Source organism: Elgaria multicarinata, chromosome 23 (assembly GCF_023053635.1).
Source record: "Elgaria multicarinata webbii isolate HBS135686 ecotype San Diego chromosome 23, rElgMul1.1.pri, whole genome shotgun sequence".
In the NCBI taxonomy this organism is placed as follows: domain Eukaryota; kingdom Metazoa; phylum Chordata; class Lepidosauria; order Squamata; family Anguidae; genus Elgaria; species Elgaria multicarinata.
In genome coordinates this window covers 12,812,944-12,837,281 of record NC_086193.1, presented here as the reverse complement: position 1 = coordinate 12,837,281, position 24,338 = coordinate 12,812,944, and the positions used below count along the sequence as shown (strand labels likewise).

Genomic DNA, 24,338 nt, shown 5'->3' with positions numbered 1-24,338 from the left:
AATTGTGGAGCCCGGAACTGGATGCAATACTCTAGATGAGGCCTAACCAGGGCCGAATAGAGAGGAACCAGGACCTCACGTGATTTGGAAGCTATACTTCTATTAATGCAGCCCAAAATAGCATTTGGCTTTCTTGCAGCCATATCGCACTGTTGGCTCCTATTCAGCTTGCGATCTACAACAATTCCAAGATCCTTCTCATTTGTAGTATTGCTGAGCCAAGTATCCCCCATCTTGTAACTGTGCCTTTGGTTTCTATTTCCTAAATGTAGAACTTGGCATTTATCCCTATTAAATTTCATCCTGTTGTTTTCAGCCCAGCACTCCAGCCTATTGAATGGGAATCCTTTTGAATGTGGTGATATACAACTAACAACTCTCTCTGCGGAAGAGCGAGATGCACTTGTTGACGTGACTTGTGATGGTTCACTGAAATCATTTTTCAAAGAATATAGACTGGACCAATTCTGGGTGAAGGTTTTTTCCTGATTATAAGAAGTCAGGTGAAAAAGCTTTGAAACATCTGGTTCCCTTTTGTTCCACATATCTTTGTGAACAAACATTTTCGACATTTTGTTATATAAAGAACAAGCCTAGAAATCGGTTCGATGTTGATCCAGATTTGAGATTAAAAGTAGGAAATATTATACCGGATGTGGAAGGGATTGTTCGGGACAAAAAGAGGCACGATTTCTCCCATCACATTTAGGTTTAGTAGCTTCTAGACATGTCACGATTTGTTCAATTGTAAACTAGATGTTAGTAAAGTTAAATTCGGCTTTATATTCCTAACTAAATCATTGCCATTTTTGCGTGGTAATATCACAAATATCACAAATTTTATGGTCTGTTTTTTAGTATACCTAAAATCCTTTGCTTATTAAGGGCTACCCCTTATTTTCTCCAAAAAATTGCTTCGCACAGGTAACTACCATAGAGATAACAATTTTTTCAAAGTTAGGGGTCCATGGCTTGGCATTTGAAAAACAAGAGGTCCGCAGTACTTAGCTAATTGAGAACCACTGCAGTAAAGCAATTTGGACTCGGTAGTTGCAGAGAAGTGCTAGCGGGCGAGGTACACAGAGGCTGTCTATACACCCTATTTAGCCTGTGGTGGCTGCGCGGTGCTGCTGCATTGGTTATATGACGCAGTTGCCAACCCACGACTACGGGTCTTTTCCACGAAGCTGCAGGTTTAAAAAAACACAGAATTGCCGCAATTTTTTCTGTTACTGCGAAGTCACCACCGTCGACCTACTGTCTGTCGGTAGTGACCTCGCTTTTGGGGTCGTTCTGGGGGTCGACGGCCACCAGGGATGGGCTACGCCCACCATGGCAGCCATTTTGTGAACAGGAAGCCCTCCCGCAGTGGCCATTTTGTGAGAGCACCCACAACGCCACCTCAGAATTCCAAACGGGCCCCCAAAAGCTGGGGAACCTCTTTGTAGCCGCCCACCCCAGCCAATGAAAGAAGCGTGTAAAGAAAGATCAGGACACAAGCATACAAAAATAGAAAATAGGCTCTTTTAAACATATAAAGAGAAGGAGCAACACATTCAGAAGGCCACGTTGTTGGGGAAAGGGCGCCGTCTACGCAGCTCACAATGTACTGGGGTGGCAGAAGTGGTGAACTTAAATTATATATGTATATAAAATAGGCGAAAAACAGTTACAAATCCCCATCCTACCATGCCCCCTTGTCTGTCAGCTGAACGTTTGTGGCGTTAACAGAGTGTTTGTGAGTATTCTAAGCTGTGAGTTTGAAAGTGTCCGCCATAGAATGTTAATAAACAGTGCAACTTTGGTGAGAGGGACGGATGTTTGGTTTGACAAGGGGAAAACCCTCCTACAGGTCTAGGGGCGGTGTGGTTTTAGAAGGGCGGGGAGGCAAGCAGGCTGGCTGGGTGAAACCAAGGAAGAGGCTGAAGGCCGGGAGGTTAGAGGAATCGGGGCAGAGAGATAACATGCACGATGGCTGAAAGAACTGGAAGAGGGACAGAAAAATAGGGTTTGGGAACAAGAAATGTGGCAGGGTACACCTCACACCAGGACAATTATGCGGACATTGGTGGAGGAGGAGGACCCCTCACACCTGGTCTGGGGGCGAGAAAGATGGTGGAAAGGGACACCTCACGCCAGGCCCGAGGAGGAAAGAGGAGGCATAAAGGAACACCTCACAGCGGTCCAGGTGATGAGAAAGGTGGCAGGCCTAGGGACAAGAAATGTATGTTATAGGCAGGTACGGAAGGTAAAGGCGTTTTGAGGGCTAAGACCCTGTTCAGACGTCCTGCTAAGCCACGGCGGTTAAATATTTTGAGCTAAACATTATGGCTTAGCGTGTCGTGTGAACCAGGACTCCGCGTGCTGTGTGAACCCTTCCTAACCATGGTGGCTACAGAACCACAGTTTAAATGCACTTGCTAACCGTTTGCTTCAAAAGGGTTAAGCGGCCTAATCATAGCTAAGCGTGTCGTCTGAACAAGCCCTGTGCGACCTCTGGTGAGCCAAGGAAGTTGACTCGGTTAGGAGTGAATGTTATCTATTGAACCCGCTGGACCTGTAATCGTCCGTTCCCCCACGGAGTAGATCACTTTACTCACTCCTGGGAAGGAATTCTACCGTTTGGGATGGCGGGGAGACCACAGCTGGAAAAATCGGGCCGAATATGTCTAGGTTACATCGTCTGACATCTATATCTATTTATATAAATAAGGTTTCGTTTCGTTTTTTTCCCTTCTTTTGGTCGAAATAAATATCAGGAATATCCGCGTCTGTACATTATTACAGATAATGCCCCTGCGTGTTAGAAGAAGTTGGACAAATCTCAAACGCCGGGTTTAGATGTAGTTTCCTTCAGCGTCGTCTGTATCCAGGGGGTATTTGTTCAACGCTGAGCCGGGACGGGGTGGGTGGGAAGAAAAATAAAAATAAAAAGTCAGTACTTTCGTTCACGTGGAATGAGTCCGTCCCCCTCAAAGCTGTGATGCAGGTAGATAATTTTAGGTTTTTGGATTTAATGGTCTTATGACATCACCCACTTTTTAATTTAGGAATGTCTATGGTCTGAGAAGGTCTTGGGGAGCCATATTCTATGCTGATTCATTCGTGTATTTATTTATGTATTTCTTTTAGGGCTGTGCTCCGCTCTGTTACGGATCCCCGGATCCGAAGCGGAGCGGGCCAATCTGGATCTCCAAAGCCCAGTTCCGGAGCCGATTGGGGGAAGTCCGGATTGGCGGATCCGTGCGGTGACGGCGGCAGAGCCAGGTAAATGGGGGGCTTTTTCAGGCCCCATTTTGTCCCCCCCTTCCCCACTTACCTGCCCCCGCCGTCTGCTGCGGAGTCAAGTAAGTGGGGGCAAAATGGGGCCTGAATATCTATCCGGACCTCCGGATCTTGCTCCGGATCCGGTTCCGGAGCAGATCGGGGGATGTCCAGATCGACCCGAACCGGTTCGGGCCTGATCCGGGATCCGAATCGGTTCGGGGAGGGGGGGCACAGCCCTAATTTCTTTATTACATTTTTATACTGCCCTGGGCAGTTTACAGTGAAAACCACGAATCGTTGCAAATCAAAACCGAATCTAAAGCTCTCAACGGTTTGTGTGTGTGTGTGTGTGTTTTTAAAGAAACGACGCCATGTAAAACCAAAATAAAGCCAGCGTCAGTTAACAGCCCCGAAAAAGCCTGCGCGAAAAGATGAAAAGACGTGTTTACATGGGGCGTTTAAAGGATTCCAGTGGTGGGCGGAGCCAGAGGCAGACGGGGGCGGGGTCAAAAGACCCACCTGTTTCTGCTTAGAGATTTTACTGCCGGTCCGTACGCCTTCGAAGGGGAATTTCAACCTTGGAGCGCCTGTGTGCAAATAGGCACCACCAACCAGGGCACATACCTGTGCAGCTTCCGTAATGCCGGACGCCGATGGATCGCCCCAAGAAGCAGGTGGCTCGCCGTAGGTGACAGGTGGAAGGATAGGTGATGTTGTTGTTCCCACAGAGGGTGTGGTCGAGGCTTGTGGGGTCCGGGCAAGGGGCAGCCCTGCACATCACGCAGTGGGCACTGCCTGTCTGGTCCACGACGCACGTGTGGGTCCCGGGGCACACGACGCTGGAGCAGGATTCTGGGGTGGGAAGGAAGGCACGAACAGGAAGTGGAAATGAACTGGAGGAAGTGGCCGTCGACTTCCTGTCAATACCGCTACGAATGCAACAGAGGAAAAGGAAAAGCCCTCTATGCCAGGGCTCTCTCAGCCCGAGGTCTGGATACCACTTCGGAGAGGCTTGTGAGTCTGCATTCCGGCAGTGGGTGTGGTCAAAGGTGAAAGGGGCGTGGCCAAAACTCCCAGCCTATTGCAGCTCAAAGCTCTTACTACCGATAGCTAAGACTTTGGAGTACAAGAGGAACTGCCAGGGAACTGCTGCCTGCTCCCACAATTTGCTGCCTGACACCGTTACTTCACTCTGCCAAATGGCTTCGGAGAGAACCAACAAGAAGTTTCCGTTCTGGGACGTTTAGCCGTGATTATACAAGATACAAAAGGTTGCGGCAGATCCTTCCTAGCTCTGTCCAAGGACTGTAGGTGTGCAAACGGGGTGTGCCGGGGGTGTCCAGGCACACCCTAATGTCTCCGAGGCCACCAGAAGTATTTCCCTCCATCACGTCCCCCCACATGGTCCAATCGGGGCCTTTAAGGAGAACAGGAGAGGGCATAATTCCCCTGGACCGCCATTAATGCGCTTGGGGGAATAGTGTATTTTCTGGAGTGCCCGGAAGGCGGGCTTCCCTGCCACACACATACAGCTCCAATCGGGGCCTTTAAGGAGGACAGGTGACGGAATTTCCTGGGTGCACACCCTAATGAAATGTGCTGTACACGCCTATGCCAAGGAGGGCATCTCACTTTTGTGCACACCCCACGGTCACAAGCATATCTGGTTAGGGGCTGCAAAATACAGTGGCACCCACTGGATCTGGTGGGGTGGAAAAGATGGATGAGCTGGTGGTCAGCCAGGGTGCTGAGCTGAGGGGTGTGCCAACCTCACACCTCCACCAGGCCCCATAAGCCTTCTGGGTGGCCCTACAAATGTGACCAGTGTGTGGGGGGGTGGGGAGATACCAAAGGCACACCTCACCCAGGGCGCTGTTTATCAGAAGGCCAGCCCTGGGTGGAAAGCCGGGTCACTATGCCAGAGCCAAGGGGTTACCAAAGGTGAAAACTGCTGGAGACGACCGACGGTGCCTTACTTTTGCACCGGCCTTGGTACATCACTTCCAGGTCGGGATGCCCTCTGCACCTAGCTGTCAGGAGGTCGCATTCATCCCGGTAGGTGAATCCATCTGAGCCGCACACTTGTTGCTTGCGGGGCAGGTTGGAGCAATCCGGGGCGCACGTGCACTGCGGGCGCCCGTATTTCATCTTGCAGACCTTGCCCGGCCCGCAGTCTACCCCGTCGCAGGTTTCTGGGGAGACAGCGAGAAATGAAAGGAGCTCTACATTTTTGCTAGATGGGTGTTTTTGCTAGATGGGCGTTTTTGCTAGATGGCCGTTATTGCTAGATGGCCGTTTTCACCCATCTAGCTGTGGCTCTATGGAGCAGGAAGGAGGGAGGCTGGAGGATTCTTTGTAAGCTGGCCTCCCAAGTCACCTCTTGTCCCTGCCCACAGGACTTCTCCTTTGCCCTCCACTCTGAGATTGCCTTTGTGACCACGGAGAAGTAGATGGCACAGTTTTTGCTGTGCCACCTGTGTGTGTGTGTGTGTGGGATCAGGTGGGCTGCTCGGACTCCAGGATCCGAGCTCAGAGTGCTGTCTCCAACCTCGGATCCCCCATGACCCTCCCCAGACCTTGTCTAAGGGCCATAGAATTTCTCTCTGAATTATATTAATTATTCCTGAATTTGCATCTATACATATGCATTAGCACATTCAAATGTTATTCATATTAATGTCCTCTTTCTGGGAGGTTCCTAAGAGGCCTTAGGTTTCAGGTAGCTTTCCTGCACGAGGGAGGGTGGGTGGAGAGAGCAATGACCCGCTCAAAATTACCCAGAGATCTCTGTGGCCAAGGGATTGTTTGTACCCTGGCGTCCCCACTTTAATCCCTGAACCACGCTCCCCAAACTTGGCATCTTCCAGATGCATCGGACCACACATCCAATCATTCCCAGCTGGGCAGCCTCCCCCAACCAGGAGCCACAATTTCCCATCTGTTGGCTGTGGGGCAAATGGGGCTTGAAGTCCAAGACATCTGCACCATGCTACCCCGGCATCTCCGCCGGGTCCTTCCACAGGTGTGGACTTGCCTGTCTCTGCCCAAAGGATGACGGAACCGACACGCAAACAAACGCCGAAGGAGACGGGGAGAAAATTGAGCCACGTTCCCAGAATCTGTGTGATGCGCCTGCACACACACGCAACGGGCAAACATGGCATTTGCAGGAAGGAAACGGGAGGCAAGGCGTGAGCGTGTGGGTGACTGACAGGCATGTTTTGAACGAGATGTCTTTCCCCCGTAACAATAGGGCTCCCTGTTTTGCGCCGAGCTTCCGTGACATGAAAACAAGAACGGGCAACAAGTCAGAAAAGGATCTGTCTGGAAAATTAAAAAGAGAGAGAGAGAGAGAGAGAGAGAAGGCCTTTGGCCCGAGGGAAAGGAGGAAAAGAGACAGACAGCTACATTGTGTGGCTAGGTCACCCTGGGGCAAAAACTGTCTGGTAGGGTGCAGAAAGGGGGGCGGGGGGGGACGAGGTGCGTGGAATTAATTTCCCCGAAGTGCACCAGACGTGTGTGGGCCTCTCCGTCTGTCTGGGAAAATGTTGGCCCGCTGATGAGCGTATATGGGTGGGCCAATCCTTGGATGAAAAAGAAAGAGGGCGTTTTGCGAGTGGTTTACCGGCGAACCGACTGGGAGTCAGGGACTGGCCCAAAGTCACCCAGTGAGCTCCACGGCTGAGTGGGGAGATTGAACCCAGATCTCCTGAGCCCCCGTCTCACACTGAACATGAAGGTTCTATGGAACCCATCATGGCTAACAGCTTGTGAGAGGCAGAGCCTCCTTAAAACGGTCTAATCTTTTGAAAAAGCAGGTAAATGGTTCCGATATACATAAGAACTTCAGAAGAGCCTTGCTGGAATAGACCGAGGGTCCATCTAGCCATAAGAACATCAGAAGAGCCCTGATGGATCAGACCAAGGGTCCATCTAACCATAAGAACTTCAGAAGAGCCTTGCTGAAATAGACCGAGGGTCCATCTAGCCATAAGAACATCAGAAGAGCCCTGATGGATCAGACCAAGGGTCCATGTAGCCATAAGAACTTCAGAAGAGCCTTGCTGAAATAGACCAAGGGTCCATCTAGTCATAAGAACATCAGAAGAGCCCTGATGGATCAGACCAAGGGTCCATCTAGCCATAAGAGAGAGCTTCGGCTATTGGGCGGTATAAAAATGTAATAAATAAATAAATAAATAAATAAGAACATCAGAAGAGCCCTGCTGGATCAGACCAAGGGTCCATCTAGCCATAAGAACATCAGAAGAGCCTTGCTGAAATAGACCAAGAGTCCATCTAGTCATAAGAACATCAGAAGAGCCTTGCTGAAATAGACCAAGGGTCCATCTAGTCATAAGAACATCTGAAGAGCCTTGCTGAAATAGACCAAGGGTCCATCTAGCCATAAGAACATCAGAAGAGCCTTGCTGAAATAGACCAAGAGTCCATCTAGTCATAAGAACATCAGAAGAGCCTTGCTGAAATAGACCAAGGGTCCATCTAGCCATAAGAACATCAGAAGAGCCTTGCTGAAATAGACCAAGAGTCCATCTAGTCATAAGAACATCAGAAGAGCCTTGCTGAAATAGACCAAGGGTCCATCTAGTCATAAGAACATCTGAAGAGCCCTGATGGATCAGACCAAGGGTCCATCTGTCTATAAGAACATCAGAAGAGCCCTGATGGATCAGACCAAGGGTCCATCTAGCCATAAGAACATCAGAAGAGTCCTGATGGATCAGACCGAGGGTCCATCTAGTCATAAGAACTTCAGAAGAGCCTTGTTGGAATAGACCAAGGGTCCATGTAGCCATAAGAACTTCAGAAGAGCCCTGATGGATCAGACCGAGGGTCCACCTAGGAAGAGGGCATTTCACCAGGTGCTGCATGCCTACAAATGACATCTGCTAAAATTCCCGGCTAATAATAATAAAAAAGCCCTGGGGCTAAAAGTCCTGCTATGGTATCCTGGACTAAGAAATGCTCCTAGTTTGAACTGGAAAACAGGAAGGGCAAAACGCCGACCAGACCACATTTTTAGAAAGGAAGAAGACCTGCTTGTCACTAAAAGAAGGAACTTTGGAATGTGCCAGAAAGAAGAGAGAAAATGTCATACAATTCGGGAATTGTACCTTGCCCGTATAATAGTGCATGCGTTGGCTTCCTGTCATAGGCGTGCGCAAGGGGTGTGCCGGGTGTGCCCAGGCACACCCGAATGTCTCAAGCAATAAGTGCTGAATTGAGGCAGCTGCTGAGTAGGGATCCAGACACAGTGGGAACGGCCCTCTGGCTGCCCTCCATCTGCCCCACCGCCACACCAAAGAACTGTTGGCTCTGAGAGAGCGTCATTGCTCCTGGTAGCAGGAATGAAAAGGCCTTTGCTCCCTGTATGTTTCCAAGCCCAGTTCAAGGAGCTGGTTTTAACCTATAACGCTTTACACGGCTCAGGACTGAAATACTTGATGGAATGCCTCCTCCGACCTGAACTTACCCAGATACTACGATCAACATCTGGATCCCACCCCCCCCCCCCTGAGTGTCACCTCCAAAGTAAGCTCAGAAGATGGCGACAAGGAATAGAGCCTTTTCAGTGGTGGCCTCCCGACTGTGGAATGGAGAATGCTGGGAGGGTCTTTTAAACCAGTTAAAAACAAAAACGAAGGCCGGTAAACCCTGGGAGAATAAAAAGACTTCAGCAAGCATAAAAAAGACCGCAATGCAATCACTAGCTTAGCCTCCACGGGGAGGGGATTTCAGAACCTGGGGGCCACCACTGAAAAGGGCTTCTCCTCAGTAGCCGCCAGTGTTGCCTCATTTAGTGATGGGACCCAGAGGTGGGCCTCTGAAGATTATTTTAGCACCCGGGCAACAATATATGGAAGGAGACTATCCTTCTGGTAATGAGGTCCCCAAGCTGTTTAGAGCTTTAGAAGTGAATGCCAGCACTTTGGAATTTTTCCTGGAAATGGACCAGTAGCCAGAGCCGATGCGTAGTAGGTTCATCTCCACCCGCAAAGCAATTGCGTAGTAGGTTCATCTCCACCCGTCCCCTGTTAAGAATCTCACCGCCTTAGTTTGGACCTGCTGAAGTTTCGGGACCGTTTTCATTGCAGCCAAACTATCTCTGTCCAGATAGGGTCATAGCTGTTACATCGGACGGGCAGCTACCATGAACAGGGCCTTTTTGGCTGTAGTCCCCGGGGCTGTGAATTGAGCTCCCTAGAGAGGTTCGCCAGACACCCACGTTATACTCTTTTTGACACCATGTGAAGGTCTCCCCCCCCCCCGCCCGTGTTTTAGCTCTGCTGTTTTAGATTTGTGTTTCGAATCTAAAAGTGTGTTGTACTTTTCTATTGTGGTTTCAAGCTTCCCTTTTTTTTTAAAAAAAAAAAGTATTTTTCACGCTGCAACTTGCGGTTTTAATTCTGGCCAACCGCCCAGAGAGCTTCAGCTACCGGGCGGTGTACAAAGGAAAGAAATGAAGCCGTCAAATAGGTTGTGCACCCCTGAAACAGAGGGGCCCTGCTTTGTAAAAGAGGACGTGTGGCCTGGTGGGGTTGCCGTACTCCGTACGCGAGCCAATGACCTCTACCTTTGCAAGGGTTGCAGGTCACGAGACCCAGGATCCGGAGCAGGCTGATTTTGTCCGGGTGCGAGGCGTTGGACCACGCCACGTCCGTGTTCCCATTGGCACAGCAGTCCTCCCACGTGATGCCAGTCTGGAGAATCATGGTGCATTTGGCTTCCCGGCCTTGCTGCCGCCAACAGATCCCTCCTGTTGGGGGAAAAACGGACGGGCGCCGGTGAGAAATTGCTGCCCCACGCATGCTTAACTTACAGAACTCGCCGCCCCGAGACGTGGCGGCCGACCGCTGAGGGGAGAAAGGAGAATCAGACAGATTCGTGGCAAAGGGAAAGTCCGTAGTTGCTCTGTGAAATCTCTCTGTTAAGAGGCCTTTGAATGTCAGTCGCTTGGGGCACCAGAAATGAAGGGCAGCGATTGCTTCCGTGTCCGACATGATAGGCTGAATGGCAGAGCCCAGCATCTCCGGATAGAGCAGGAAAAACTCCAGCCGGAAACTAGAAAGCAGCTGGGTTCAGACAACATGATAACCGTGAGTTATCCTTGAACCGTGGGTTGTCGCTGAACCATGGGTTATCATGTTGTCTGAACCCAGGTGCACTAGCAAACCATGGTTTGCTGACATGAACAACCTGCAGTTCACAACCCAATGCTAAACCCTGGGTTCTCCTCAGGGTTGCTTGTGGTTAACAAGCCACGGTTTGTTAGCACAGCTGGATGAAGGCAACAACGCCCCACGGTTTGACCAAAAAAAAAAAAACCCACCCTCAGTGGACAGGTGTCCTCTGTATGCACGCCGCACCTGGTGAAATTCCCTCGCCATCACAACAGTTCAAGCTGTAGGAGCCCTGCCCTCTTTTGGATCCGATCACTCAACAAAAGAGGGCAGGGCTCCTGCAGCTTGAACTGTCGTGATGAAGAGGGGAATTCCTGCAGGTGCTGCCTGCATATGGATGACACCTGCTGAAATTCCCGTTTCTATGCAACTGTTAAAGATGCAGGAGCCCTGTCCTTTCTCCTTTCCCCACAACGGGGGAAGAGGAGGACCGGTCCAGGGAGTACTTTCGAACGGGCTGTCGGCCTGTGCCCTGCTGTGCCTACCCGAGGCCCCAGCCCTGGGTCGACGGCCCGGTTGACCCCGCCAGGACCTTGTAACCCGGGCTGAACGTTCAAAACAAGTCTCAACCCCCCTGGAAAGCCTAGGGTCGTGCCCGCGTGACCCACGCCACCTCCATCATTCTAGCAGACAGAACAACTTTGTTCTGCCACTAGAGCGAAGATGAGCTGGAAACGGAGAGGGTGGGTGGGACGGCAGTGCGGGTGAGGACCATGTGAGGTCTGTCTGGGACATCTGATCCAAGCATGCTTCTCCCCCCCCCCCCCCCGAAAAAGGGTTACCCAAGCCAGCCGCCCGGCAACGCAGCCAGCCAGCTGGCAGCCAAATCAAAAGGTTGTTTTGTTCCTTAATCTCGTGAACTAATCGCTCGTTCCTTGCAAGAGAAGAGCTCAGCGCACCAGACGCTCCCACGTTTCCCCAAACTTTTTTCCCCCAAGGAGCTCGGGTTCGAAGGATGGAGCCCCCTTTTCCCAACAGCACGACGCAGCGGCCTTCTTTAGCTTCCAACTCTGTCCCATTTAATTAGATCACCCCACCCCGGTTCTCAATATTTTGGTGCGCCCGGCTTCCCACACGCCGGATGAGCCTGCCAGGGCTTTGACAAACCTCTTCCGTTCTCCAGAATGGACCTTAATTACCTGCTGCCTCGTTATTTCCAGCGCCGCAGGGACTAGTAACTTGTCACACATGAACCGTTTCAGGAAATGGAAGCGGCGCTAGGAAAGGCTCATGGACAGGGGGTTCGAATCACCACCCTTTATGGCTGATGGGCTATGTGCCTCTCGAGGGGGCGGCGCACAGACGATCCTAGCATTTGCAGATTTCGTACCTAATATAGGGTGGCCCTATGGAAAGGAGGACCGGGCTCCAGTATCTTTAACAGTTGTATTGAAAGGGGGATTTCAGCAGGTGTCATTTGTAGGCCTGCAGCACCTGGGGGAAATTCCCTTCTTCATCACGATAGTTCAAGCTGCAGGAGCCCTGCCCTCTTTTGTAGAGTGATCAGATCCAAAAGAGGGCTCCTCCTCCGCCTCTCCATGTTATCCTCACAACAACAACCCTGTGAGGTAGTCTGGGCTGAAAGTCCATGACTGGCCCAGAGTCACCCAGTGGGTAAACCCAGATCTCCCGACTCCCAGTCCAGCGCTCTCACCACTAAACCACGCTGTCTCTTTCGCCTTTATTCTTGAGGGCAAACGATCTACCTGTCCACTCTTAGTATCTCTGGCCCTATATGGCAACTTCCCTGAATGCGGGCCCTTCTGGATGTGTTTGGACTACAACACCCACTATCCCACCATGATGGGCGTTGTAGTCCAAACACATCCAGAAGGCCTCGGGAGCGGAGGGGGGACCTTTCACCTCCCCCCACTGTTCTCTCTACTGTCTGAGCTCTGATGCAAGGAGGAATACTTTGCTGCAAAAGGACCCTTCTCTGTCACAAGAAACACGCGGCTCGAAGCCGAGAGCACAGCGTGTAACTCTAGAACCGTTGCGGAGCAAGCCAGCTGCAAGCCAGGTCTGCTTCCCCGGCCACCACCTTCCCTTATGCAATCGCTCCCCGTGAGCTCGCAGACCAAAAGCTATGCGCGGAGATTAAAATCCACACTTCAAAGGGGGACTTCTGCTTTTGAAGAACACACCTGGTTTCAGAGTCTGGATTCCTTCTCATGAGACGGGGTTTTTGTGGGAGGGAGGGCGGTAAGGGAGGGGAGAGAGTTGCTTCTTATTTAACTAGTAAAACAGACACAGAGACAAATAGAATCATAGAATAGTTGAGTTCAAAGGGGCCTAAAAGGCCATCGAGTCCAACCCCCTGCTCAATGCAGGAATCCACCCTAAAGCATCTCTGACAGATGCTTGTCCAGCTGCCTCTTGAAGGCCTCCAGTATGGGAGAGCCCACAACCTCCCTAGGTCACTGGTTCCATTGTCGTACTGCTCTAACAGTCAGGAAGTCTTTCCTGATGTTTTGTCGTACTGCTCTAATGGTCAGAAGGTTTTCCCTGATGTTTTGTCGTACTGCTCTAACAGTCAGAAAGTTTTCTCTGATGTTTCATCGTACTGCTCTAACAGTCAGAAAGTTTTCTCTGATGTTTCGTCGTACTGCTCTAACAGTCAGAAAGTTTTCTCTGATGTTTCATCGTACTGCTCTAACAGTCAGAAAGTTTTTCCTGATGTTTTGTCATACTGATCTAACAGTCAGGAAGTTTTTTCGTATGTTTTGTCGTACTGCTCTAACACTCAGGAAGTTTTCCTGATGTCCAGCCAGAATCTGGCTTCCTGGAACTTCAGCCCGTTATTCCGTGTCCTGCATCCTGGGAGGATCGAGAAGAGATCCTGGCCCTCCTTTGTGGGACAACCTTTCAAGTATTTGAAAAGCGCTATCATGTCTCCCCTCAGTCTTATCTTCTCCAGGCTAAACATGCCCAGTTCTTTCAGTCTCATAGACCCCTAATCATCCTGGTTGCCCTCCTCTGAACACACTCCAGCTTGTCTGCATCCTTCTTGAATTGTGGAGCCCAGAACTGGACGCAATACTCTAGATGAGGCCTAACCAGGGCTGAATAGAGAGGAACCAGGACCTCACGCGATTTGGAAGCTATACTTCTATTAACACAGCCCAAAATAGCATTTGCCTTTCTTGCAGCCATATTGCACTGTTGGCTCACATTCAGCTTGAGATCTACAACCATTCCAAGTTCCTTCTCGCTTGTAGTATTGCTGAACCCATCTTGTAACTGCGCATTTGGTTTCTATTTCCTAGGTGTAGAACTTGGCTTTTACCCTATTAAATTTCATTCTGTTGTTTTCAGCCCAGCACTCCAGCCTATCAAGATCACTTTGAAGTTTGCTTCTGTCTTCCAGGGTATTAGCTATCCCACCCAATTCTGTGTCATCTGCAAATCTGATAAGCGTTCCCTGCACCTCCTCGTCCAAGTCATTAATAAAAATGTGGAAGAGCACTGGGCCCAGGAATTAAAAAGTAGAAATCTGTACCACACTTGCCAAATTTCAGAATCAGGCCCCATATTCTCTCATCTCCTGTTGACAGCCCTCATTATGATGCAGTTGAAAGAGCTATCCATCTGCCACCTTTGAATCACCTAATTTGACACCTGAGGCTGCTCTCATCCACGCTCATGGCAGGGCCGCTCCTTGGTGGATCTTTCCCCACGTTTTAGCTCAGGACTGGGCAACTGGTGGCCCTCCAGATGTTGTTGGACTGCAATTCCCAACATCCCTCGGCATTGACTAGGGATGATGGGGTTGAAGTCCAACAACGTCTGGGACGCCAGGCGTTCCCCACCCTCGGTTGAGCGGTTTGGATATGGCTCCCTCTTTTTCAAATTATTTTAAATTATTGTTGCCTCTTTTAAAACATTTAGGCCGCAATTCTTTTAAGACACAATCCTGTGCGTCTTTAGGCAGCTGACTAGGGTGACCCTAAGGAAAGGAGGACAGGGCTCCTGTATCTTTAACAGTTGTATTGAAAAGGGGATTTCTGCAGGTGTCATTTGTATATATGCAGAACCTGGTGAAATTCCCTCTTCATCACAACAGTCAAAGCTGCAGGAGCCCTGCCCTCTTTTAAATCTGGTCACTCTAGTATAGCTCCTGCAGCTTTAACTGTTGTGATGGAGAAGGAATTTCACCAGGTTCTCCATGCATACAAAGGACACCTGCTGAAATTCCCTTTTCTATGCAACTGTTAAAGATACAGGAGCCCGGTCCTCCTTTTCATAGGGTCACCCTACAGCTGACCCTCCGCTGATGCTGGCCCCCAAACCAATTTACACCCAGGCATCAGGGCCTAGAAGCTGCCCTGTGTGTTTCCCACAACGTGTTGCACCAGAGCATTGTGGGAAATTTAAAGGGCGGACCCGAGTGAGGTCTGGGAGCCACCATTTAAACTTCCCAGAATGCCCCCGACGTAGCTCCAGGGCATTGTGGGAAATTAAAGTGGCCGAGCTCTCAGAGGCCTGTTCCTCACTAATGCCAACACTTGGGGTGGGGCAACACCCCCCCCCCAAAAACCAGCGAATCGTAGTTTACCGCCTGTCACTCTGCCTGAGGTGAGGTATTTCAACCTTTTAGAACTTGAGGAGGGGGAGTCATCAAATGGGTGGGCTGGATTGGGGCCCCATTTGGGTGAAATTTGACCTGCAGGCTAGACCAACAACTGCAGCATTCCCCCGCCGACTTATAATTCATTCCTGCAACCCCAAAAGTTTTCGTTTTAGGGCAGGGGTGGGCAGACGTCAGGCTTGCAGGATTTAATTTGTGTTGGGTGTTTGTTTTTCGTTTTAACTTATCATCTCTGACGTCTGCCAATCAAAGGCAGCAAAAAAAGAAATGTCTCTGCAGGTGTCTAGACATACACTCAGAATTAAGTACCGCCGGGCCTCCAATCACACTCTCCGCCCCAGAGTTTCTTCCCAGCCTCAGAACTGACCTCCCAAGTCAGTAATCCGCTCCTGGTTTTCCCCTTAAGCTTGCTTCATTTCCTTGCTTCCTAGCAGGGGACGAGGGACATTTTTGGCCTTTGTTATCATTAACCAGTCGGGAATCGTGCAAATTCAGTCCCGCCTCTGTTTCGGAGGATAGGTTAGAATCTCCCGCCCACCAAAGCGATGCGCTTCGGTGTGAGTCCCTGCTCCCGACCTGAAGGAGGATTTCCCAGAGGAGCGACTCACTCAGAAACACGACGGTGAAACTTCCTCTTCCGTGGGCGGATAATTCCACTGCCACGCTGCATCGGAAGCCACGGAGGGATCCAACCGTGCTCGACGTGGACACGACTTAAAGATCTGCCTCCCTCCCCGGCAGAAACGTAGCGTCATGCAGAGACACGGCAGGCAGACTCCAATAGCTGAGTGTTCTGCAACCAGTCACACTGGGATGGAGCCTTTAAATCCCTCAACAACGCTGGTCAGAATAAAAAGCCGATGACTTTAGTAGGGCCTGGGGGAACCCTATTGGCTCCTCCCGTCACCTGATCTCCCGCTGGGTTGAAAACTGCAATACCATCCCCGGCCATGTGGCCATGGGGGCGCTGCAGCACAGCTGAGTTCGGGCCAGCAAACTCTTTCAGTGGCCCTGGGCTAGGGCAGCTATTTATAAATTGCCAAAAAAGAAGAGGACAAAAATGTGCATAAATGTCGCTTCTGCGAATTTATACACATTGACAGAACTCTAGAAGTAATCATTATAACTTACGCAGAAACGCTGCAAAAGAAGACACAGGGTCACCCAACGCCGCCATGATCCTTGTTACCCGAGTCCCTGGTTCAAGACTAGCCATGCCGTTCTCGCCCACGTGCAGAGATGCCCGGGGACTGATTAAAAAAGTGCATCGTACAGAGAGGCAACAGGCAGCCTCCTCTGAGGTTCAGCATTTTAACCTCACGGGGAGCCTGGAATTACTTCATTTGTTCTCTCGTGGCGTATAGGCACCCCATGGTTTGCAAAAAGCGGGGCAAGGGATGTGGCTTTTTGCCTTGTTTGCTTGGCACCAGGAATGATGCATTGTGGGATAGTGGCAGAGGATTCCATTTTTTTTCCACCAGCCCGTCAGGGACCCCCGTGGACTCCATTCCACTTTGTCAGATGCGTGAAGCGCTATCTTGAGTTACCCATATATAGAAAGATGGCAGAGGGAGGAATTGTACACAGTGGGGAAATGCAGAAAGTATCGACAGTGATAATTACTTCATTGATAAAACAGTTGTCGGGTGACAATCCGGACACCCTTGCAAGGGCTGTTGAACAGCCAAGGGAGACAGCAGTAAATTAATGCATATGCGTGTGTGTGTTCTGTGTATGTGTGTAGGCAGAGATCGTGATAAAATTAGGTGTGTTGGAAGACTTTCTCTATGTTCATTGATACATTTTGGAAGGGACGCTCCAGCAGAGGTGAAACCATTTGAACTTTCGCTGGGACATTAGGGGTTGTCGGTGTGTGTGTGTTATAGTAAAAGTTGAAATGCTTTCACCTTCCTTGGTGAGCCCTTCTGCATATCTGCAAGGAAAACGGGGAAACACCCCCACACACACACACATACACACAAACATGTTGTCTTTGCTAGAACGAAAACGGCATCTTTTGCAACCAGAATCAAAATACCTTCAAATTCCACAAACACACACACACCCCATACAAAAATAACCCCTCCCAACACACACTCACACACCAACCAGCACAAAAGATACGGCCTGTCCCTACAAATCGAAAGCTTTTTAAATCACAATTTAAAAAGGCCTCCCCCTTCTGCCGTGAGCGTGAAAGAAACTCTGCTAGATTCTCTCTCAGTTAAATCGGTTGGTGGCGACCCAAACCAGCAGGGCCGAAAAGTCGAGCTGCACTGGAATCGCTTTGATCAAATCCAGGACGAGGGAGAGTCTGGATACTGATGGAATCTAACACTCTGCGCATCCTCAGAGGTGCTCTTTCCCCTCACCCGCATCCGGCGTTCTGAGAGTTTGAGGATTTGGGGGAGGAATAAAAAGCATGTGTGTGTGTTTCAGGCGGACAGAATGGTGACCCCCTGGGATTCTAAAAGTGGGGATGATACCAGGAGACCCCTGAAATGCACTTACCTGCAAAGGTGTCTCCCACGGCTGAGCAGAGCACGACCAAAATCAAAAGGCCGCTCTTCATGGCGAGACACAGCAGGGTCAGCCGAGAGAAAGAGGAGAGAAAGAGGAGACAGCGGCCGGGAAAGTTTCGCCTCCTTATCCCCAGCAACCTTCGTGGGGCGGCCCTCTCAGCCGAGGAGAGGTCGTCTGAGTCGTCTGCTTCAGAATAATCGCAGGGTCTCAGCGGCTCAGCCGGGGCGGCCGCTCTCCAAGGGATGGGTCTTCCCTCCTTCCGACCCACACACCAGGCGTCAGTCTCACCCTCGCTAGATAAAGTATTTGCGTGTCTGTGTGTAGTCTGCGAGGACTTAATCATAACTGTGCGGGTAGGCGGTGTCGACAGCAGCCAGTAACATGCCTGGGAGGGTATTGTGTCTGATTCCTTCTTTCTGGAGCCCGCCTGGATGTGGTTACAGGCAAAGCCTTGCCGGGATCGTCAGTATTGCAGACGCAGGGCTGGCAGCGCGGATTTTCGGCGTTGGTTTTGTTCTCATGTTCAAGTGTGCGCCAGGGCGAGCTGAGGGCGCCTCGCTCGTTCATTCCACCGCCCCCCCCCCCCTGCTCTTCCTTTTTCCTGTCTGGAAAAGGACCGCTCGTCGGATTCTGCTTCTGCCCCCGCTCCAGCGTTGACCCTGGAAATCCCGTTATCGGCGTCACGCGGCGCGGAAGACCCATTTTTCCCCCGTCAGCGCTGTTCTGAAGGTGCCTATTTAATGGGGGGGGGGAAGCCCCCCCCCGCTTCCGCACATGTGAAAAACCCTGCCAGGGACGGCCTTTGGAGGTTTTAAAATCTCATAGAAGGCCATCTCGTACTTTTCGCAAACTAATTTCTCGAGGGCTTCTTTGCTCCTAAATTGGGCTGGGTTGGACTGTAAGGATGGCTTTTGGAAATGGGGAGGGAGTGAAGGAAGTTAGAAGCAGTGGTGTAGTGGAGGCAGAGCGCTATAGGGAGACAGCACTCATACTTTTTTATTAGCAGGGACTCGCTAAACCATCAGCCACCGGACTCGGACTTTCCTGTTCTCTCTGAGCTTAGCTACAATTTCCGCAATAGCGGCAGGGAAATAATGACGTTACGCTCCTGGTGATAAGCTCTATTAAGGCAAGGTGCTGTTGGACTACAACTCCCATCAGACATGGCCAGCAGAGCCAACAGGGAGGGATGATAGGAGTTGCGGTCCAACAGCATCTGGAGCTCCTCACGTTCCTGGTTAAGGGAATTCCGCCCCCCCCCCCTTGCGAATAACACTGCGTCCCCCCTGGTTTGGGAAGCTGTTGGCCTCGGCACTAATCTCCCCTCAGCCCTATTTGCATGCTGAGAAACCAACACTCCTCACGCTAAAGGAAAACAGGCACAAGACTGCCACACTTAACTTTTCTCTTCTCCCAGGCATTTAACAACGCTAAGTTTGTTTTTTTAACAGACCCCAGGACTGTTGTTTTTAAATGGATACTGTTGTTTTTATACTGTTTTTATGTTTCTGATGGTTTTAAATTTTGTATATTTTTAATGTTTACTGTTTTTAACTTTTGTAAACTGCCCAGAGAGCTTCGGCTATGGGGCGGTATATAAATAAACACAGACAATGGTTAAGAATAAATGTGGCCCAGCAGAGGAATGTGGAACCCCTCTCCCCGGCCACATTTCCTGACAACCCCCCTCTGTGACGGTGGACAGACAACTCACTCGGCCCCACTAAGAGAGGCGGGGTCTTGTGCGTGGTGGCCCTCCCAATGGCGGAACTAGCTTAGCCTGGGCTCTTCTTTGCAGGCTTGGAGGCAGTGGCTAGGATGTTTCAGTCCTGCTATGCTTTGAGTATATTTTAACTCTTACCTGCCGTGGAGACATTTTTAATATCTGCTTCATTGTGGAACACCTTAAGCGCTCAGTGAGTGTGGGTTTTTGGGGGAATGGTAAAGGTTTTAAAGTGCTTTCAGGCACCGCCAGGACGCGTCCTTTTTGGGACTGAAATAGCTCATTTTGAACTAAACAGTGGACGAAGGAAAGCGTGCGTGCCATGAATTACCACCTTAGAGCCCTTGACGAGGTCAGACAGGTCGAGGCTTTCCCGAGAAGCAGAAGACCGCACGGATTTGTCTCTATGTCTGTGTTTAGCAACAACGAGACACGTTAACAGGCGTAGAGTGTTGGGTGCATCATTTATTTGGATTTGGGGTGTTATATCATGCTTGGGAGAACGAGGTGGGAGGGAGGGGAAATGCCCCAGGTGCCATGGGGCAGCGAGGGAAAGTGCCCCACATATATCCATAATATTATAGCTTTTGCAAAATCAAATTAAAATCCTCTGAGTGAAGCTGGCATTACGGAGGAGCTGTGGGATGCACAGCAGAGCAAACCAGAGAACGCTGAAAGGAAAAGAACGGAGGGAACCCTCTCTCCCCTCTCTGTGCGACACTCTGCAACCCCAACGGGCAGAAAAAAACCTCCACTACAAGGCCTTTCCTCCATCCCAGCTTGCCAAGAAGTTCTCAGCACCAGATGTTTGCGATGATCCAAGGCGGGGGGGGGGGGGAAGGGGGAGAAATCGGCCGGCACAAAGAAAGATAACTTTCCCTTTTGTGTCATCAGTTCCCCCCCCCCCCCCGGTTCAGACTAGCGTGTGTGGCGCGGAGGGTTTGTTATGTCTGCCTGCCAGCCGGAGGATCAGCAGTCAGGCGGCTTCCAGTCAAATGTGATGCAGGCGGCGGTGTTGAAAGGCCAGAATTTCCACACACACACACCGTAGCAAATGCAGCTTCTCGAGGCACGGCGCCATTTAAAAGAACCGCCCGCCGAAGGGTGCCGCTATTCCTGGATCTCAGCTTTCCCGGCGACCGATGTTTTGGACTACAGCTCCTATCAGGCCCAGCCATATAGCAGATCGAAAAAGAGAGAGAGAGAGAGAGAGAGAGAGAGAGAGAGAGAGCCTACTTTGCAAGTGGAAGGTCCCAGATTCGATTCCTGGTATCTCCAGGTAGAGCTCTGGGAACACCTCTGCCTGAAACCAATCAGTGTAGACTCACCCTTCCCCAATCTGGTGCCCGTGAGAGGTTTTGGATTACAACTCCCATCAGGCCCAGCCAGCATGGCCAAGTGTCAGCAATGATGGGAGCTGTAGCCCAAAAGATCTTGTAGCACAAAAGATCATGACGCTCTTTCTTAAGAATCATGAGGAATGGGATCTTAACTGTTCCCTCAGTTCCAAAGAGATTGGGCAGGTGGGTACAAGAGACAGGGCCTTTTTGGTGGTGGTGAGATGCCTTCCCAATGGAGATCGACCAGGCTCTCACTCTCAGTTCCATAGCCCACTGGTAGAGCCTTTGCTTTGCGTGCAAAAGGTCCCCGGTTCTGTCCCCAGCGTCTTAAGGTAAAGCTGGGAGAGTGTGTTGGAAAGGCTGGTGTGACTCACAGCAGAGTTGTGTTATGTAGAGAAAGCGTGGCAACACCACGTTTGTTTTTGGAGGCAACGAACGCAGGCTAGAAGAAGTTCAAGTCAAGTTAGTGCTTTTATACGCAGCGTCAAAAACAGTGGCAAGGTGGCAACAAAGACATTATCCCAAGAGCGAGCTGATTAATGCATGTTAAAACAAACAAACACACGCTTTCTCCTGATTCAAGCCCAGGAAATAGATTTAGACCTCTCGATCAGGGATGTAGATCGGTGATGAGACCGAGGAGCAACGACAACTGGTGTGCTGGTGTTTCCGTCGGCTACTGATAGTTACTGACGGCAATTGCCACCCATGTGGATGGCTTTCAAAGAGGGCTGGATCAATTCCTGGAGGAGGCGAAGGCTCTCCATGGCTGCTAGCCCTGGTGGTTGTGTGCTATCTCCAGTATCCGAGGCAGTAAGCCTGTGTGCCCCCGTTGCTGGGGAACATGGGTGGGAGGGTGCTGTTGCACCGTGTCCTGCTTGTTCATGCCTGGCCGACGGCTGGCTGGCCACTGTGTGAACAGAGTGCTGGACTAGATGGACCCTTGGTCTGATCCAGCATCAGGGCACTTCTGATGTTCTCATGGTGCTTAGTCAATGGCTAGTGAGGTCTACTGATGGCTCTTAGTTGGGGAAGCTAATGGAACCTCCATGGGTCAAGGGCACTCTACCTCAAAATGTCACATACTGGGAACAAACAGAAGTGTGTGTGTAGGAGGGAGATGTGTTTAAGAGCCCCCGAAGGCCTCTGCCTGAACGCTGTTGGGAGGAGGCAGGACTCTGGGCTGCGTGCCTCTTTGTCGTGATCCAGGCAGGCTTTTCGTCTGTTCTTCAAAGAGGCAGGATGAGATGGGAACCCAGACAAGAAGCTAACCAGCAGAAGTTTGCACCATGCAGGCCATAAAAGGAGAGAATAGAGTGTCACATTCCTAGAGGATTTGCATAGATGTGTGTGTGTCCCCCCCCCCCCCCCCGTTCTTAATGACGACATTTCGGCGGATGGCCCATGTGTAGCATTCAGTCCCGGGCATCGTCTGAGGCACGAGAGGGCTGCATTGGCTGGTGCCTTCTCTTGGTCGGAGTCTAAACGGGGACCGAGCCGGAGCCGGTACCCCATAGCAAACAAGCCCTTGAGGTCTCAAAATGAGGCCTTCTGTCTTCGAAGGGGCTGCCCTGACCAGACAAATCCAATACGCTGTTTCAACGTGTTGCAGCTACCAGCCAGGCTGGGGAGGATGTGTGTTACGTTGTCCGTGTTACAAGTATTTGAGCTCCGCCTCTGAATGCGAGCCAGCGGGCGTGACGCAGCTGCAAAACACCCGAACGCGATTTCAGGCCGCGCGAACAGAACCGTCGCTTCTGAGCCAGAGGAAGCTGTAGCTCCGCTTTATTCTGCCCCAGCTTATCTCATGTGGTGTACTCTGCCCAGTTCTGGGTGCTGCGGTTTAAGGCGCAGTTAGACAAATTGGAGCAAAGGGTTCAGAGGATGGCAACAAGCAGGCAGAAACACGTCCGATGAGAAAAGTTGGAAGGAACTGGGTATATGTCGAGTCTGGAGGAAGGAAGACGATGCAGGGGGCGGTGTTGGGGCACGTGTGCAAAGAACAAAGATTTCTTCTCTGCTGCCCGAGAGGTCAGAATTAGATTTCAGGGGCTTCGCTGACAGGAAGGCGGATTTCGGTTGAACATTAGCAGGGATGTCTTAATGATCACAGTGACCTGAGGATGGGAACCATGGCCCACAGGCCGACAGCCGTCTGTAGGGCTAGCTAGATGACCTCAGTCAACAGGTTTCTTCCCCTCCCAACTCTAGGATTCTGTTTACTTATTCAGAATATTTTACTTAGCACCTTTTCCAGCACCTATGCTTACCTGCCCACATATTAAAATCGTAATTGGAACCTCCTCCAGCTGCCCCTGCCAAATGAGGCTAGGCGGGTGGCTACCCAGGAGAGGGCCTTTTCAGTACTGGCACCCCATTTATGGAATAAAGGCACCTACACTATAATCTCCCTACACTATAGGTGGATTCCTGCACTGAGCAAGGGGTTGGACTTGATGGCCTCGCAGGCCCCTTCCATCTCTACTAGTCTATGATCTTGCTGGCACCTATGAAGACCTTTTCTCCCTTCCTTCCAGGCATTTTAACAACTGTATTTCGTGTTTTTCGTACTTTCTCCAGCTGCTGCTGTCGGTTTTAATTTGCTTTTATGTCCCGGCATGGTTTTCTTCTTTGCTGCTGGTTTTATCTCGGTTTCATTTATGAATAAAATATCATTCTCTCTATAGATATGCGTTTCATATACATGTATTGAAACGGACATATTCAAATCGATGTAGCTACATTTCTTCCCCTTTTCCTCTTGAAGGTGTTGTTCTGTTTGAATTTTGCAATGAAAATAATAATGCAAAAAATATGATTTATTCTGGGCTGGTTTTGTTGTTTAAATGATTGTATTTTGTGGGTTTAATATACTGTACACCGTCCAGAGGACTTCAGTTACTATTGGGTGGTTTAAAAGTAGAAAGAGGGCACATTGTTATGCATGTTCAGATGGGGGGTGGGGGGAAGTCCTACAACACCCAGCATCCCCAGCTAACACAGGACTTTTTTTTCTCCTGTAGGACTTATAGGATATTTTCCTGTCTAAATGTAGCTGGCTTAGCCATGCTGGGAATTGTACCCCCCCCCCAGTTTAAACATGCATAGAATTGTGCCCCAAATAAATAAAATGTTCAGCAAATAAAACGTTCTCTCTCTCTCTCTCTCTCTCTCTGGGTCTGTCTTTCCGTTTTCTTTTCCAGCTGGGACGGAAAAGTAAAACCAGATGGAAGCGCTTTCGCTCCCGTCCTCTGGTTCCTGGCTGGTTCTTGGCGTTGATCTGAAAAAGACACCTCGGCTAGTCCTGTCAGGACGCTGCTCTGTCGTGGGAGAAAGGCCAGGGCAGTGGAGCGACAGGGAAGGAGGCAGAGAATCTGGTCTGGGTCCCCGCCCACCCCCCCACCCTGGTTCCGGTTCCAGAACGAGGACTAGGAGGGAAAAGATGGCGCAGGATTTGGGGTGTGCAAATTGTCTTAAGCTCAGGTTAAAAAGCCCGACACGGCTCGGGTCCAGGTTATCTGGAAGCCCAACATGCCTCAGGTTCTATGTGAGAAATACGCATTTTCGTCTGGTGTTGCTTTAAATTTTTTACGTATTTTTCTACGGCTAAATCTGCGTAACGTTCTGCAAAATTTCTCTCGCATGCAGACACTCAGACACACGAGGGGGCATGCCTCTTTTGCAATGAAGCTGTG

The 24,338-nt window shown here is 50.4% G+C and overlaps 1 protein-coding gene across 1 annotated transcript; it reads right to left on the bottom strand.

Moving 5' to 3' along the window:
* Positions 1-1,587: 1,587 nt before the first annotated feature.
* Positions 1,588-17,887, bottom strand: FSTL3 (follistatin like 3). The gene is made up of 5 exons (XM_063146957.1): positions 17,569-17,887; positions 9,863-10,045; positions 5,244-5,459; positions 3,892-4,119; positions 1,588-2,890 (listed from the first exon to the last, which is right to left on the bottom strand). The coding sequence occupies exons 1-5, from the start codon at positions 17,627-17,629 to the stop codon at positions 2,838-2,840; spliced, it is 741 nt and encodes a 246-aa protein (XP_063003027.1). The 5' UTR covers positions 17,630-17,887; the 3' UTR covers positions 1,588-2,837.
* Between the last annotated feature and the right edge of the window lie 6,451 nt (positions 17,888-24,338).